The 12,420-nt window shown below is 39.4% G+C and overlaps 1 protein-coding gene across 13 annotated transcripts in view; it reads right to left on the bottom strand.

Moving 5' to 3' along the window:
• ZNF827 (zinc finger protein 827) overlaps positions 1–12,420 on the bottom strand; it is a 174,621-nt gene that overhangs the window by 101,072 nt on the left and 61,129 nt on the right. For 12 of the 13 annotated variants that reach the window (XR_004182667.1, XM_017959093.3, XM_021938833.2 and 9 more), the window contains exon 5: positions 4,838–5,071. The exons of the other annotated variant lie outside the window; for it this stretch is intronic. Coding sequence is in view for 11 of the 12 variants with exons in the window: in XM_017959093.3 (XP_017814582.1) it covers positions 4,838–5,071 (234 nt within the window). In the remaining variant the exon portion in view is untranslated. The remainder of the gene's footprint in view (positions 1–4,837; positions 5,072–12,420) is intronic. 13 annotated transcript variants of the gene reach the window in all.

Below are 12,420 nucleotides of genomic sequence, written 5' to 3'. Positions count from 1 at the left end.
TCCTCAGCACAGTGCTTCTCAAACCTTAGCTGTCAGAATCGCTAGGGGGGCTTGTGAAAACACAGACAGCGGGACTCCCACCCCAGAGTTTCAACTAGGTCCAGGATAGGGCTCAAGAATTCGCATGTCTAACACTTCCTTATCCCCACAAATTTAATGATGATTCTGCTGGTCTAGGGACCACACTTTGAGAAGGACTGCCTTAGCAAATTAGAGATGTTTTTCTCTCAGACCCTTTTAGGAGGGAAAGATAAACAGCACCCAACACATTTCCACTCAATATTGAAATGACAGCAACCACCATAATTATTCCTGGACCTTTTGTGGTTCGTATGTATTGTTCTATCTTCCTGTTCGCACCTCACCCTCCTGCCCTCCCTCCCAGCAATCCCACATGGCTAACGGCAGCAGCCACATCTGCTCAACATGCCCTCATCTCTAAATAGAGAAGTTTCCACTGTCGGGTCCCAGTTGAAGCCAAGGCACTTGGTTGGGATTTAGGATTGGGATAAAGACATTTCTGTCTGGCTATTCTTTTGAGCAAAGCATAAACTCAGAAGCTGCTGGCAATTCCCCCTTTCCATCATGTGGCCTGGGTAACAGAAGAAGTCCATCTGTCGGTCCAGAGAGAAGCAGAAATGAGGTGGGGAAGGGGGTGGTTCCTGGGTTCCATATGGGCCTCCAGACTCTGGCTGCAGTGGAAAACTGATGCCCCACTGCATCCCTGCCCTTGGGATCAATAAGCCAATCCAAAACCCGCATCTTCTACTAAATTCTTCTATCCTGCCAAAACTATCTGAAGAGGGTTTCTGTTATCTATAACCAAAGGGGCCCTAATTACAACTGTTAATATTTCTTTTCTTCTCCACTTCAGTTTACCTTAGAGATTAAATTCACCTTAAAATGTCATCCTACTCAAGTTTACCTGTTTCTAAATATCTCCTAGCTGAAGCTCCATCTCATTTACATGACACCCTAAACCACATATCACTATGTTATTTCAAATGTAGGGTCTGCTTGGATTCCTATACAAGAGGCAATTATAATTTATATGGCTCTCCAGGACTAGGCAGGAATAAATGAATATAAACCAGAAATGAATATAAATCCTCTGGGTGAGCACAGAAATTTTTAAAACCAATAAACTTGTTTCAAATTAAGTTCTAATATAAAGTTTTATTTACCACACTAGAGAAATGTAAATGTTTAATTTTTCATTAATGTTTCTCTGCATAACTCCAGCTTTCCAACTATGTACTTTTTGTGTGTGGAATTCATATTTTTAAATGGCATTCTTATCTACTACTTCTAGGCTCACCCAACCATGCATGATACATTTTATATATGCATTCCCATGGAAACATGTACCTCTCCAAAGAAAGAAGAGGGCATTTATCTTCATCACTTTGCATCTAGCTACTTCTCTTAAAGCAAAGCAGAGACAAAGCAGACAAAATTTTGTGTCACTCTCAGCATTACATCATATCCGTGATAACACAGCTATCCCGTAAGTTTGTAAGGTGACCAGACATTGCAAAACGAGAGTTTAAAGGTACTTTAAATATTCTACACTATCTAATGTTATATATCCTCTATGTTGAACACTGAGATTTCGGCCTCCTTGAATGAAGACTTCTGGGAATTATCTTTGGCAACCATATGCTTAGCAAAAAGTCTGATTATTTTGGCTGCCTTGTGTCACATAACAACAAGTAGTCGCAGACTTCCAGGGCTTTCCTCAGAGTGTGTTGCTTTCTTTATGGCAATCAATTTACTTGGCCCAGCTGTCAGGCATTCAACTTCCCAATTAACAACTGGAAATAGAACTTGAACCACAGGAAGGAAGAAAGCTCAGATTTTCCCAAACGCACACTTAATGAAAAATTGAGCCTACACTAGCTCATCTGCGTTTTTCCCGTAAAACACAAATGTCAATTTGGAAAACAATATATCTACAGAGGTTTTTCCACATAGAAAAGCTCCACATGATATGTGACTGGGGCAGGTGCCAAGTCTCCATCCTTAAGGAGTTTTAACATAAATTAATTTAAAGCTGAAAATGAAGCAGCCAAAATTGTGGACTAGTTTCTTCTTAGTAATTCAATGAGAAGACTGAAAGGGTCTAAACTATAGGTCACCACTTCTAACCTCAAGGGAATAAATAACAGAGAAGAAGACTCCTTTTATTCCACATCTTAACTACTCCTTGGGTCAAAACCGAAACAAGGAAAAGTGTGCCCCATGCATCACCCTTGCATGACTAATTATCCTCACCCAACTCTTCCTGACCAAAAGGATTTTCCCCAGCATATCAGAAGACTACAAATGAAAACAAGCAAGGCAGGAAGCAATAGGAACTCCTGTTCACAAGAACAGCTACAACAAAGCTTTGGGGGTATCAGCCGAGGCAAACTGGTGGTGCAGCCCTGACCAACGACACAGACGTTTTGGGAAATGAATTACTCTTGTCTATAGAGCAACAGAAATGATCATGGAAAAGGGCATCTGAAGACACAAGTCCTTTACTTGGATGTCTTTCAGGAAATGAACTGTGAAATTGTTAAAATTACAATTTGAGGAAAGAACATACAAAGTTTTTTCCTAACAACTTCATTCTTGCAAGAGCACTGCTCTATCAGTGATTAGAAACTCTAATATCCGCTTTAAACCTAATTAAGGGTGAGTCCTCTTCAACTTGTGGTTTAGGAATGAAAAGATATTTGCTTTCAAGTCACATGCCTATTGTTATGACTAAAAAACTTCTTTCCAGTTTACCTGACCATGGCCATTAGAGTATGGCAGTACTAAGTTCCAAGTGCAAATCACACGGATGGATTCCACTGCCCTGGATTACTTCTGACTAGACCACAGCATCTAAAGATCAGGACTGTGATGCATATCTCTTTGACCTAAGTCGTTTGCACACAGAATGCTGAGGATTTGAGGATTTTTTTTTTTCACGGCAAAAAAAAATTGTTGTCGGTCTTCAAACAAGTTTTCATTTCCACATCACGAAGCAGGGGCAGATGCCCTTTGGAAACAAGACCATGTCATCCATTCAACTATTGCTGAACCACATAGCACATGTGCTCAACCAAAGGCAACATACACATTTAGAAGGACCACTGCTGTCCACAAATATCTTTCAATGTTCGTGGCTGATAGACATATTCTGTTTGGGCGATATCATTATTATCTATAAAATGATTCCACACCTGTGTCTCAAATCTCATCATGCAAAAGGATTAAGATAAAATATTTTTCCTTAAAGAACATCACTCCTGAAATCTCATTTTTTGCATATTATCTTTTGGTGATACCAAAGTCTCTTTTGCTTACAACACTTGCTGCACAGCAAACTCTGAACTAGAAATATTATATACTGGAATCTGACCATAAGGAGGGAGACAGGGGTCACTGTTGGATAAGACTTCAAGTCACTGGAATGTGAAAGTGTATGCTATGGAGGAAGAATCAGAGCTATGTGACCTCTTTGAATTTATCAGAAAACAACAAATGTGTTACTCTACATCATTTAACATAGGAAGGAGAGTTCAAATATACAAAAAATGTGTTCACTTGAACACTCTTTATAAAAATGTTCAGCTTTTATAATAGTAAATAATACAATCTTACTAGACCTCTCATCTGCATAGGAGGTACTGTACTATCTCTGCAAAGTTTAGGAAGACAGAGCTATGATAAGGATGTAATGATTGCATTATACTTTATTTATAACAAATCATGTTACCTTGAACTGCCAATGTGCTTTGAATTAACATCAAAGGAAAGAATTCTTAACCCCACCAACTGGTAAGTACAGGAATTTCAACTGTTCTGATATAATGACTAAGTAAATCACTGTTAATTTCTTACTTTCCAACCCACTAGTCAACCAGAAACACAGTCAGAACTGCTGATGAAATTACAGGTCTTAAAGGAGTCTCTCTAATGCATTTCTTGCTTTCATCCTCCAAGCACAGCAAGTTCCAAACTAAAAACAGCTTTTGATTCATATTAGCATTTTAAATATAGTTTCTAAAAATTACGCTTAAGAGGTAATGAACTAAGGATGGGATATGACTTGACAAGTATAATTATTGATATAATCCTTTTTTTCCATGTTCTGAAAGTCCTATCTTTGAATTGAAAAGACACCATGTTTTCACCTGTTTCAGAGAGGACAGGGCAGAGAGGAGATGATGTGGAAAAAAATCCAAACTATATGAATTTCAAATTATAAGCCATTTTTCCTACATTTAATAGGCTGAGATTACATTCAGATACTAGTAAAGAATGATTCATTAATCTTAAGAACAGATTATTGTAATATTCCATTATAAAATTCTCTATCCATAACATCTCTTATTGCCACTCTATTGGTAATTACTTCAAGTGCCATCTCAAATGCTTATGAAGTTAAGAAAAATATTTGTAATGGTGCTTAAAGAGTATAGTATAAATACACACAAAATGCCAGGTCCTCTATTAGGGAAGAATAGGTATTTTGATCAATTAGCAGAAGAGCTTTGAACATCATTAGAACCCACTTAAAATTATGGCCTCTATCACCTTAGAAAGCAGCAGTAGTTTCCAACAATTTGCAGTGATAGTCAGGAAAAGGTTGTATTTAATAAGATAGGTACACAACTAATATACACAAACAAACTCACACACAACACAGGAATTTAAGCCAAGTAATCTGATCATTCCTTGAGTTCACAGCAATAATGCGATATTGCTGCCATTAGGTTAATTATAACCCATGCAGGAAGCAGTCCAGTTGGCCTGCAAGTGAAACTATCAGAATGTGAATATTTTCGAATAAATCAAGTACCTGAGAGTTTCATGAGAAGTTCAGAGGCTGCTTTGACTGACACATCCCGCCTTAGCACATTTCCCTTCCCTTCCTGGGGCTTTAGTGCGTCCTCAGAGACGCCTGGGGCTGACACTTCAGATTCCGGGCTGAACACATAGCTGGACCGAGGCAAAGTCGTGCTTAGGGACTCCCCTTCCTTAGGCTCCTCTTTCACTTTAAAATTAAGATTCATGGGCTCCTTCTGATTTGCAGCTGTCAAAAGAAAAAAAGGGATTATATATACATAAAAGGCCACTCCCCTCCTTAGCTGCCCTGGTACTTCACGAAGTATGGAATGCACAATCACACTGCGCTAACAACCGGAGGGATCACGACCTCATCAGAACAGGCTGGGCCCTGGGCAAAGCCGCACGATACACTCCATGGGCCTACGACTCTGAGAAGTGTGGGCTTCTGAATCTTTTGAACCTATAATATTTTAAGAAGTGCTACCTCTACAAAGTCTCTGGGCATTTTCTCTTTGGTTTCCCTAGATGTCTTCTTTCCTGTGTATGCCACTGCCTCCCTGACTTATTAGCACTCTCCCCACCTAATCCTATTATGAAATAATGCTTTCAGGCAATTATTCTGCCATAAGATATTGAATACTAACATGAGTCAGAGGCAATACCCAAAGCAAAAACCTGGGGTGTGTTGGTAAGGTGAGGATGGAGAATTTGCCAAACAGAAAAGCTCAGACTAGAGATAGACCACTCTTGCCTTATTATAAGACGACACTACTAATCCATAAACAGTGGGGCATGTACTTAGCACTGTTCTTCTGATTATGGTGAATAAATCCATGTCTGTAGCCCAAGTCATCACTGAGTCCAAAATGACCTTTTTTTTTCTTTAAAGAACAGTTTTTATTTTGGAATAATTTTAGATTTACAGAAGTTGCAAAGATGGTTCCAAGAGTTCCCATATATCCTTCACCCAGAATTCCCTAATGTTAGCATCTTACATAACCATGGTACATTTGTTAGAACTAAGAAATTCACATTACTATGAGCTAAACTCTACATTTTATTCAGATTTCACCAGTTTTTCCACTAATGTCCTTTTTCCATTTTTAGCATAGTTGGTTGCTGTGGAGTGTGTGGTCAGGACAGAGCTAACTGGCATATTATGGGATGGATTCTGTGGCTCAGCCACACTGTACCAGGCCTTCCCCACTGGGCTACATACTACCAAGGAAAGATCAAAAAGGAAGAGACAAGCACCCTCTTCCTACCACTTTTCACTTTCACAGGCATCTCGCTCCCTTTAAGAGTCCATGAGGTAGGAACTTAGGATTCATTACATTGAGTGTGTCCATCTTTTGAGAAAGAGGATCTGGTCCTAATTAGAAACACTTATTAGAATGAGCCTTAAGCCCATCCCATCTTAACAAACAAAAAGATAAAAATAAATCCCCAAAGCAAACATCTATCACCCCTTGCCTACCACCTACTCCAAGCCAATACTCAAGCACAAAGTCTGTTTTCCAGCTCATACTCCTCTAAGAATATGCATTCTAGAATCACAAGTTCACACAGACCAGCATATTTGGAAACCGAACCCCAAAAGCCCAAAGTACTATCTGGAAGTTTCACTACCAGAAAGATGCAGAGCTGGGACCAGAATCTAGGTCCATGGGCTTCCCCCGCTGTGTCTCTCACCTGCCTCCACTGCACCACCTCCACTTCCGGTCTCTGTGTTGTAACAAAACTTGAAAATACTTGACCTTCCAATTGGCTCAAATACCACCTGCTCAGTGAGGTCTACTCTAATCATCCTGTTCAAAACTGCAATCCCCACCTTCACAGTCCTTCCAACCTCTCTTACCCTGACCTAACTTTCATTTTTCCCTCCAAATACTCGTCACCTAATAACCTACTGTCATGGACTCAATTGTGTCCCTTCATATGCCAAACCTGCCAGTGTGGAACATATTTGGAGTTAGGACCTCGAAGGAGGTAATTAAGGTTAAATGAGGTCATAAGAGTGGAGCCCTAATGCAATGTGACTGGTTCCATCAAAGAACCAGAAGAAGAAGAGAGAGAGAGAGAGACACCAGGGATGCATGCACACAGAGGAAAGTCTGCATGAGGACACAGTGAGAAGGCGACCGTCTGCAAGCCAAGGAGAGAGGCCTCAGGAGAAACCAAACCTGCTGACACCTTGATCTTAGGCTTCCAGCCTCCAGAACATAGAAATAAATCTGTTATTTAAGTCATCCAGTCTGTGGTATTTTGTTACGCAGTATTTAGCTTAACAGACTAATCACATGTTATATGGTTTTTAAAATTTATTATGTTAACAATTTATGGCTAGGCGCAGTGGCTACTTGTAATCCCAGCACTTTGGGAGGCCGAAGCAGGCAGATCACTTGAGGTCAGGAGTTTGAGATCAGCCTGGCCAACATGGTGACACCCCATCTCTACTAAAAATACAAAAGCCAGACGTGGTGGCATGCACCTGTAATCCCAGCTACTTGGGAGACTGAGGCAGGAGAATCACTAGAACCCAGGAGGCAGAGGTTGTGGTGAGCCAAGATTGTGCCACTGCACACCAGCCTGGGCGACAGAGTGAGATTCTGTCTCAAAAAACAAAAAACAAAAAATCAAGGTAGGCTTCATGAAGGGAACAATTTTTTTTTTTTTTTTTTGAGACGCTTTGTCACCCAGGCTGGAGTGCAGTGGTACAATCTTGGCTCCACTCACCACAACCTCCGCCTCCCGGGTTCAAGCAATTCTCCTGCCTCAGTCTCCAGAGTAGCTAGGACTACAGGTGCCCACCACCACACCCAGCTAATTTTTTGTATTTTTAGTAGAGATGGGGTTTCACCATGTTAGCCAGGATGGTCTCGACCTCCTGACCTCGCAATCCACCAACTTCGGCCTCCCAAAGTGCTGGGATTACAGACTTGAGCCAAGACGCCTGGCCCAACAATTTTTGTTTTAACACTGATGTGTCTCAGGTGCCTTGAATAGTGCCTGGTACATAGTTAATGATGAATATATATTTGTTGAATGAGTAAAATGTGTTGCTCCAAATTAGTGGCATCCAATGGCCTTCCAACATTACCTGAAGTTAACAAAAACTAAGACCTCCAAAATATCCCACCAAAAGCAATCAGAAGTGCTTTCCCTGGATTTAATAATTAGGTGGGAGATAAGACCTTTGAAGTAAAGTTAAAGGCCTTTCTACCTAGACCACAGCATTACTGAAATATCTAATCATCACTTTAACTCTAGCATTACTAAAGGAGGAGTCCAGAAAAGTCTCAAGGAAAGTGCTTAAAATCTAGCCCTTTGGGGGCAATGCCACAGGAATCTGAATCAAAGGGAGCAATAATGGGCTACGGAGCAATCCTCAAATATGTACTTCCAACGTCTACCAGGAAGGCTGCTCCTCAGACGACTTGATTTATTTAGCGCATTTCTCCCCTTTGCACCTTTCCCCCACTTCTTGGGGGATTTTGCTGGTCACCCTTCTAAAGCTTGCTCTCTCCCAACACCATTCTCCCAGAACCCTTTATAAAGTCCTTTGCAAGGGCACCCTAGTTCATCACGACAGAGTAATTAAATAGGGTGTTTATTAAGTCTGTGTCTTTGATTCTTTGAGGAGGAACAATTTAAAGTGAATGGTTAAGTATTTTTAAAATGCTTCATTGCTGCATCTTTTATTTAAAAACATTTTCAAATTCTAAGATGAAGCTAAGAAAGAGATGCAAAAAAACTATTGAGGCCCTAGAAGCAAATCCCAACTTCTAGAGCTCATTAAGCAGATGCTTCCTGCACATGTAAGTGGTTTCTAGAAGCATTAGTCAGAGTATGTGCTACAAGAGACTTAGGGGGAAAAAGTAAAGATATTTAGCATTGCTAGCACAACCTGGATTTAACAGAACTTCAAAAAGACACTTTAAAAGGCAATAAGCAAGCTGTACATTGCTGGATTATACATTTGCAAGGCACTACATACCAGGTTTGCATTCTGACAATACAGAGAATGACAGAAAATTGTAATGTGCTGAGGAAATGTAAACGTAGCTAACGACATATCAGAAGGGCATGTGGAAATCACTCATTTGCCCAAGTTTTAATTTCCCAAACATTTGGGTCTCGATAGAAGATGTAAAAACAGAAATATGAAGGCTAACCTGCTTTTTTCAATGACCAAAAATATTTACATTGAGAACAGTACCTAAAGCCTATATTTTAAAATTAATATGACTTAATAATTACTATCTTTTAAATTATCCCACTTTACAAAAAAAACCCACATGTGCAGTGAGAGGTGGAACTCAAGACGTTTTCTTTTTCTTTGGGGAAATTGCTAAGAGAAAAGCAACCAATATGACTCATGACATAGTCTTCACTTCATTCCTACTAGTAACACAGGAAGATTTGTGCAGGTGTGGAACTCAACTTGTCAAGGACTTTCACAACACCTGCCTTGACTTCTGTTTATGTATTTGAAAGTTTCTGGATAACTGCACTTTTGACGTGATGAGGAAGCCCCCGCTAATCCAGAGGCTCCTTGTCTCGCTGTTTGTTCCCAGCATCTTAGGACCTGGGCCACGCTGATGATCAATTACACATACCTCTTAGTTTATGTACTTGATGGAGGTGGACCACCATTTAAAGGAAATAAATTAGCTTTTTTTGAGGATTTATGAAGGATTCAAGATAAAGGCAAACGTGGGAAAGGAATGGGAAAGCTGCTGGGATAAGATGATTCCAATCTTCCAATTCTAGGAAATTACTATATAACTAGAAAATACTATATATTTTACAATACTTTCTAGTTATATAGTAATTGGGAAAATACTATATATCTTCCCTATTACTAGGGAAAATATATATATCACTTCCTTCTAAAGACCATCATTTGTTTTAACAATGTATACAACTAGCACTTGAGTAATTACACAGGGATCAAGCCTTCCATCAATCACAGGAGATAGATGTTATTACTATCTTCATTTTACAGGTGAGGAAACTAAGGTCCCAAAAGGTTAAGAAACTGATGCCCCAAATCACAGATCTAATTCACAGAGACACTTGCTCAGAGTTTCTCACTGGAAATGCATCCAAACCCTTTCCTTTCTCTCCAAGACACCGAGCTACCTTTAAAAGGGACACTACCCTCAGCAGGTGAACCGCGGCTTTGGGAAATAAGTGATGTGGGTGAATTAAGCGTTGTTCATGAGAAAGGGAAGGGTGGGTTTCACCTGAAGAAAAGGGACATTTTCTGGTAGGAAGAAATCTTGTGAAGATTTGACTAAGAGGATGAAGGGAAGGAACCGACTGCAAAATGAATACTTCTGTTGGTTCCCTCTGGTGAAGGAAAATGACACCTTTTCTTGAGCTTAATAAGACAGAACTCTCTTTCAGTTCAGCATATGGCAATTTTGTAAATGCTGAACTGCTCTGTGAAAAAGCAAGGCCACTGAGAATTTTATTTAGGACCTGACCCTAAACCAGAGCCAAAGACTCTTGAGCCTGGAAGGGACTACAGAGCAATGGTTTTCAAACAGTGTTCCAAGGAACCCTAGGATATGTTTCAGGGGTTCCAACAAATGTTTGTTTTGAATTTAAGTTCTAAAAAAATTATTGTAAAAATTAATTAATTTAAAATTTAAGTTCAAAGCGTACATCATCCACTGCATTATATATAAAACATCAACATACTGGAGACCACTAATATGTTGACAAGTTAATTCAGATTCGTGTAGTAGCCCTTGTAATGCAGTTTCTCCCCCTCTCATAGGAGTGCTGCAGTTCTAGTCATATGTCATCAGTAATGAAGTGGCTGCCTTTGCAATGATTTTTCAAAAAATTCAGGCCTATGCATATGTGTCCATATATAATTATAGCACTACTAGAGCCTACATACACACTTTAAATTAGTGTTTCTCAACCTCATCTCCACTCATACTCTGCACTGGATAATCTGCTGGGAGGAGTTGGGGGTTGGGGACTGTCTTGCACATTGTAGGATGTTTAACAGCATCCTTGGCATCTCTACGCACTAGTAGCCAGGAGTACTTCCCAGTTGTGAAAAAAAAAATTATCTAGACATTGCCAGCTGTCCCCTGGGCATACCTGCCTTAAATTAAATGCAAGGGTAGGTTCAAGTGTATCAAGCGTATCTGCTTGGTGCAGCTTCTGACCACAGCTAATAGATAGACAAATAAACATGTGTAGATATATATGGATATAGCTAGATCTATCATTTATTGAGCACATAATATGAGCTGGGTAATACACAAAGTATTTACCTGTATTAATTTATCTAATTCTCACCACCACCCTTTGAGGTAGGCACTAGTATTATCCCCATTTTGCAGATGAGAAATCTCAGACCTAGAGAGATTAAATACATTTCCCAAATAACAGTTAACTGAGTAATAACCAAGTAGTTGACACAGAATTACAGATGGCTTTAGGGCATATTGTGAGTTTTGGATACTGCTTATCTTCCATTTATTATAAGGAATGAGGGCAGTTGCCAAATGTTGTCAACTTTGAAGCAAAAATTTATACTCTTCTTTAATTGAGGAGATCCTGAAATTACAAGACAAGTTGTTAAAAATCTGTTCCCATTTGCCACTATGTGAAACCGTACTTGTATTTTTTCAAACTGAGATCAGCAAAATAAATTTAGAAATATACAAGATGATCACATTGCTATAGACTCTACTCCTTCATAGCATTGGAGTGTCACATTTTGTGCTCACCGAATAGCAACTTGTCCCCCCTAATTGCTTGGCTTTTTAAATATGTAAATGTAATAAATGTGAACTTTTGAAACAAAATGAAAGCCATTACTGTTTTCCGTTCCCTTATTTTACAATAAGAAAACACAGGCTCAGAGGATTATACGATCTTTTGAAAATCACACAACTCATTAATGATAGAACCAGAATCAGAGGTTAACTCTCCAGATGACAAGCCGGTGCGGTTCTATCTAACCAAGTTCCCTTGTTAGCAGTGTGTATGTATGTATGTAGGAACAGGTTGGGGATCTGGGATCTTTCAGCACTATGATGTGCTTTGGATGAGAAACTGCCTTCTGAAATCGTAAGAAAAGCCAAGATTTAATTAAATAATAATGAAAAACAGTTAAAAATGACTTTTAAATGTTAAGCGTATTATATTCAAATGGAATGTTTATAACATTCACTAAATATTTTTAAATCTCGCTCTTTAATTTCCCTTAAATCATTTTATAATTAGTGTTTAGTGAAATTTTAGCCATCTCATATTTCTTATTAATCCCCACCTGAGCTAATCCTTGGCCACCCTTCAGCGTCTATGTACCCAAACCAAGACTGTAAAGATCCCTATGAGAGCTATGGGCAAAGGGGAAAAACAGCCTCTGGAGAAGGGTCAAAGGTAACAAGAAGTGAGCAGTGCCTCAAGAACTTTAAAATACATAAAGTTTCCCTGCAAAAACTAAACTACTAAAACCAACCCACAAAGCCATCTGCAGTAATCCACTTAACAGACAGGATATCTCCCTTGTCAAAAGCAGGAAGGACAGGTCCTGGAAAACCAATCAAGCCCTAAGTA

Source organism: Papio anubis, chromosome 3 (genome assembly GCF_008728515.1).
Source record: "Papio anubis isolate 15944 chromosome 3, Panubis1.0, whole genome shotgun sequence".
Classification (NCBI taxonomy): domain Eukaryota; kingdom Metazoa; phylum Chordata; class Mammalia; order Primates; family Cercopithecidae; genus Papio; species Papio anubis.
The sequence above is the reverse complement of the archived record's forward strand: the minus strand, read 5'-3'. Positions and strand labels throughout refer to the sequence as shown.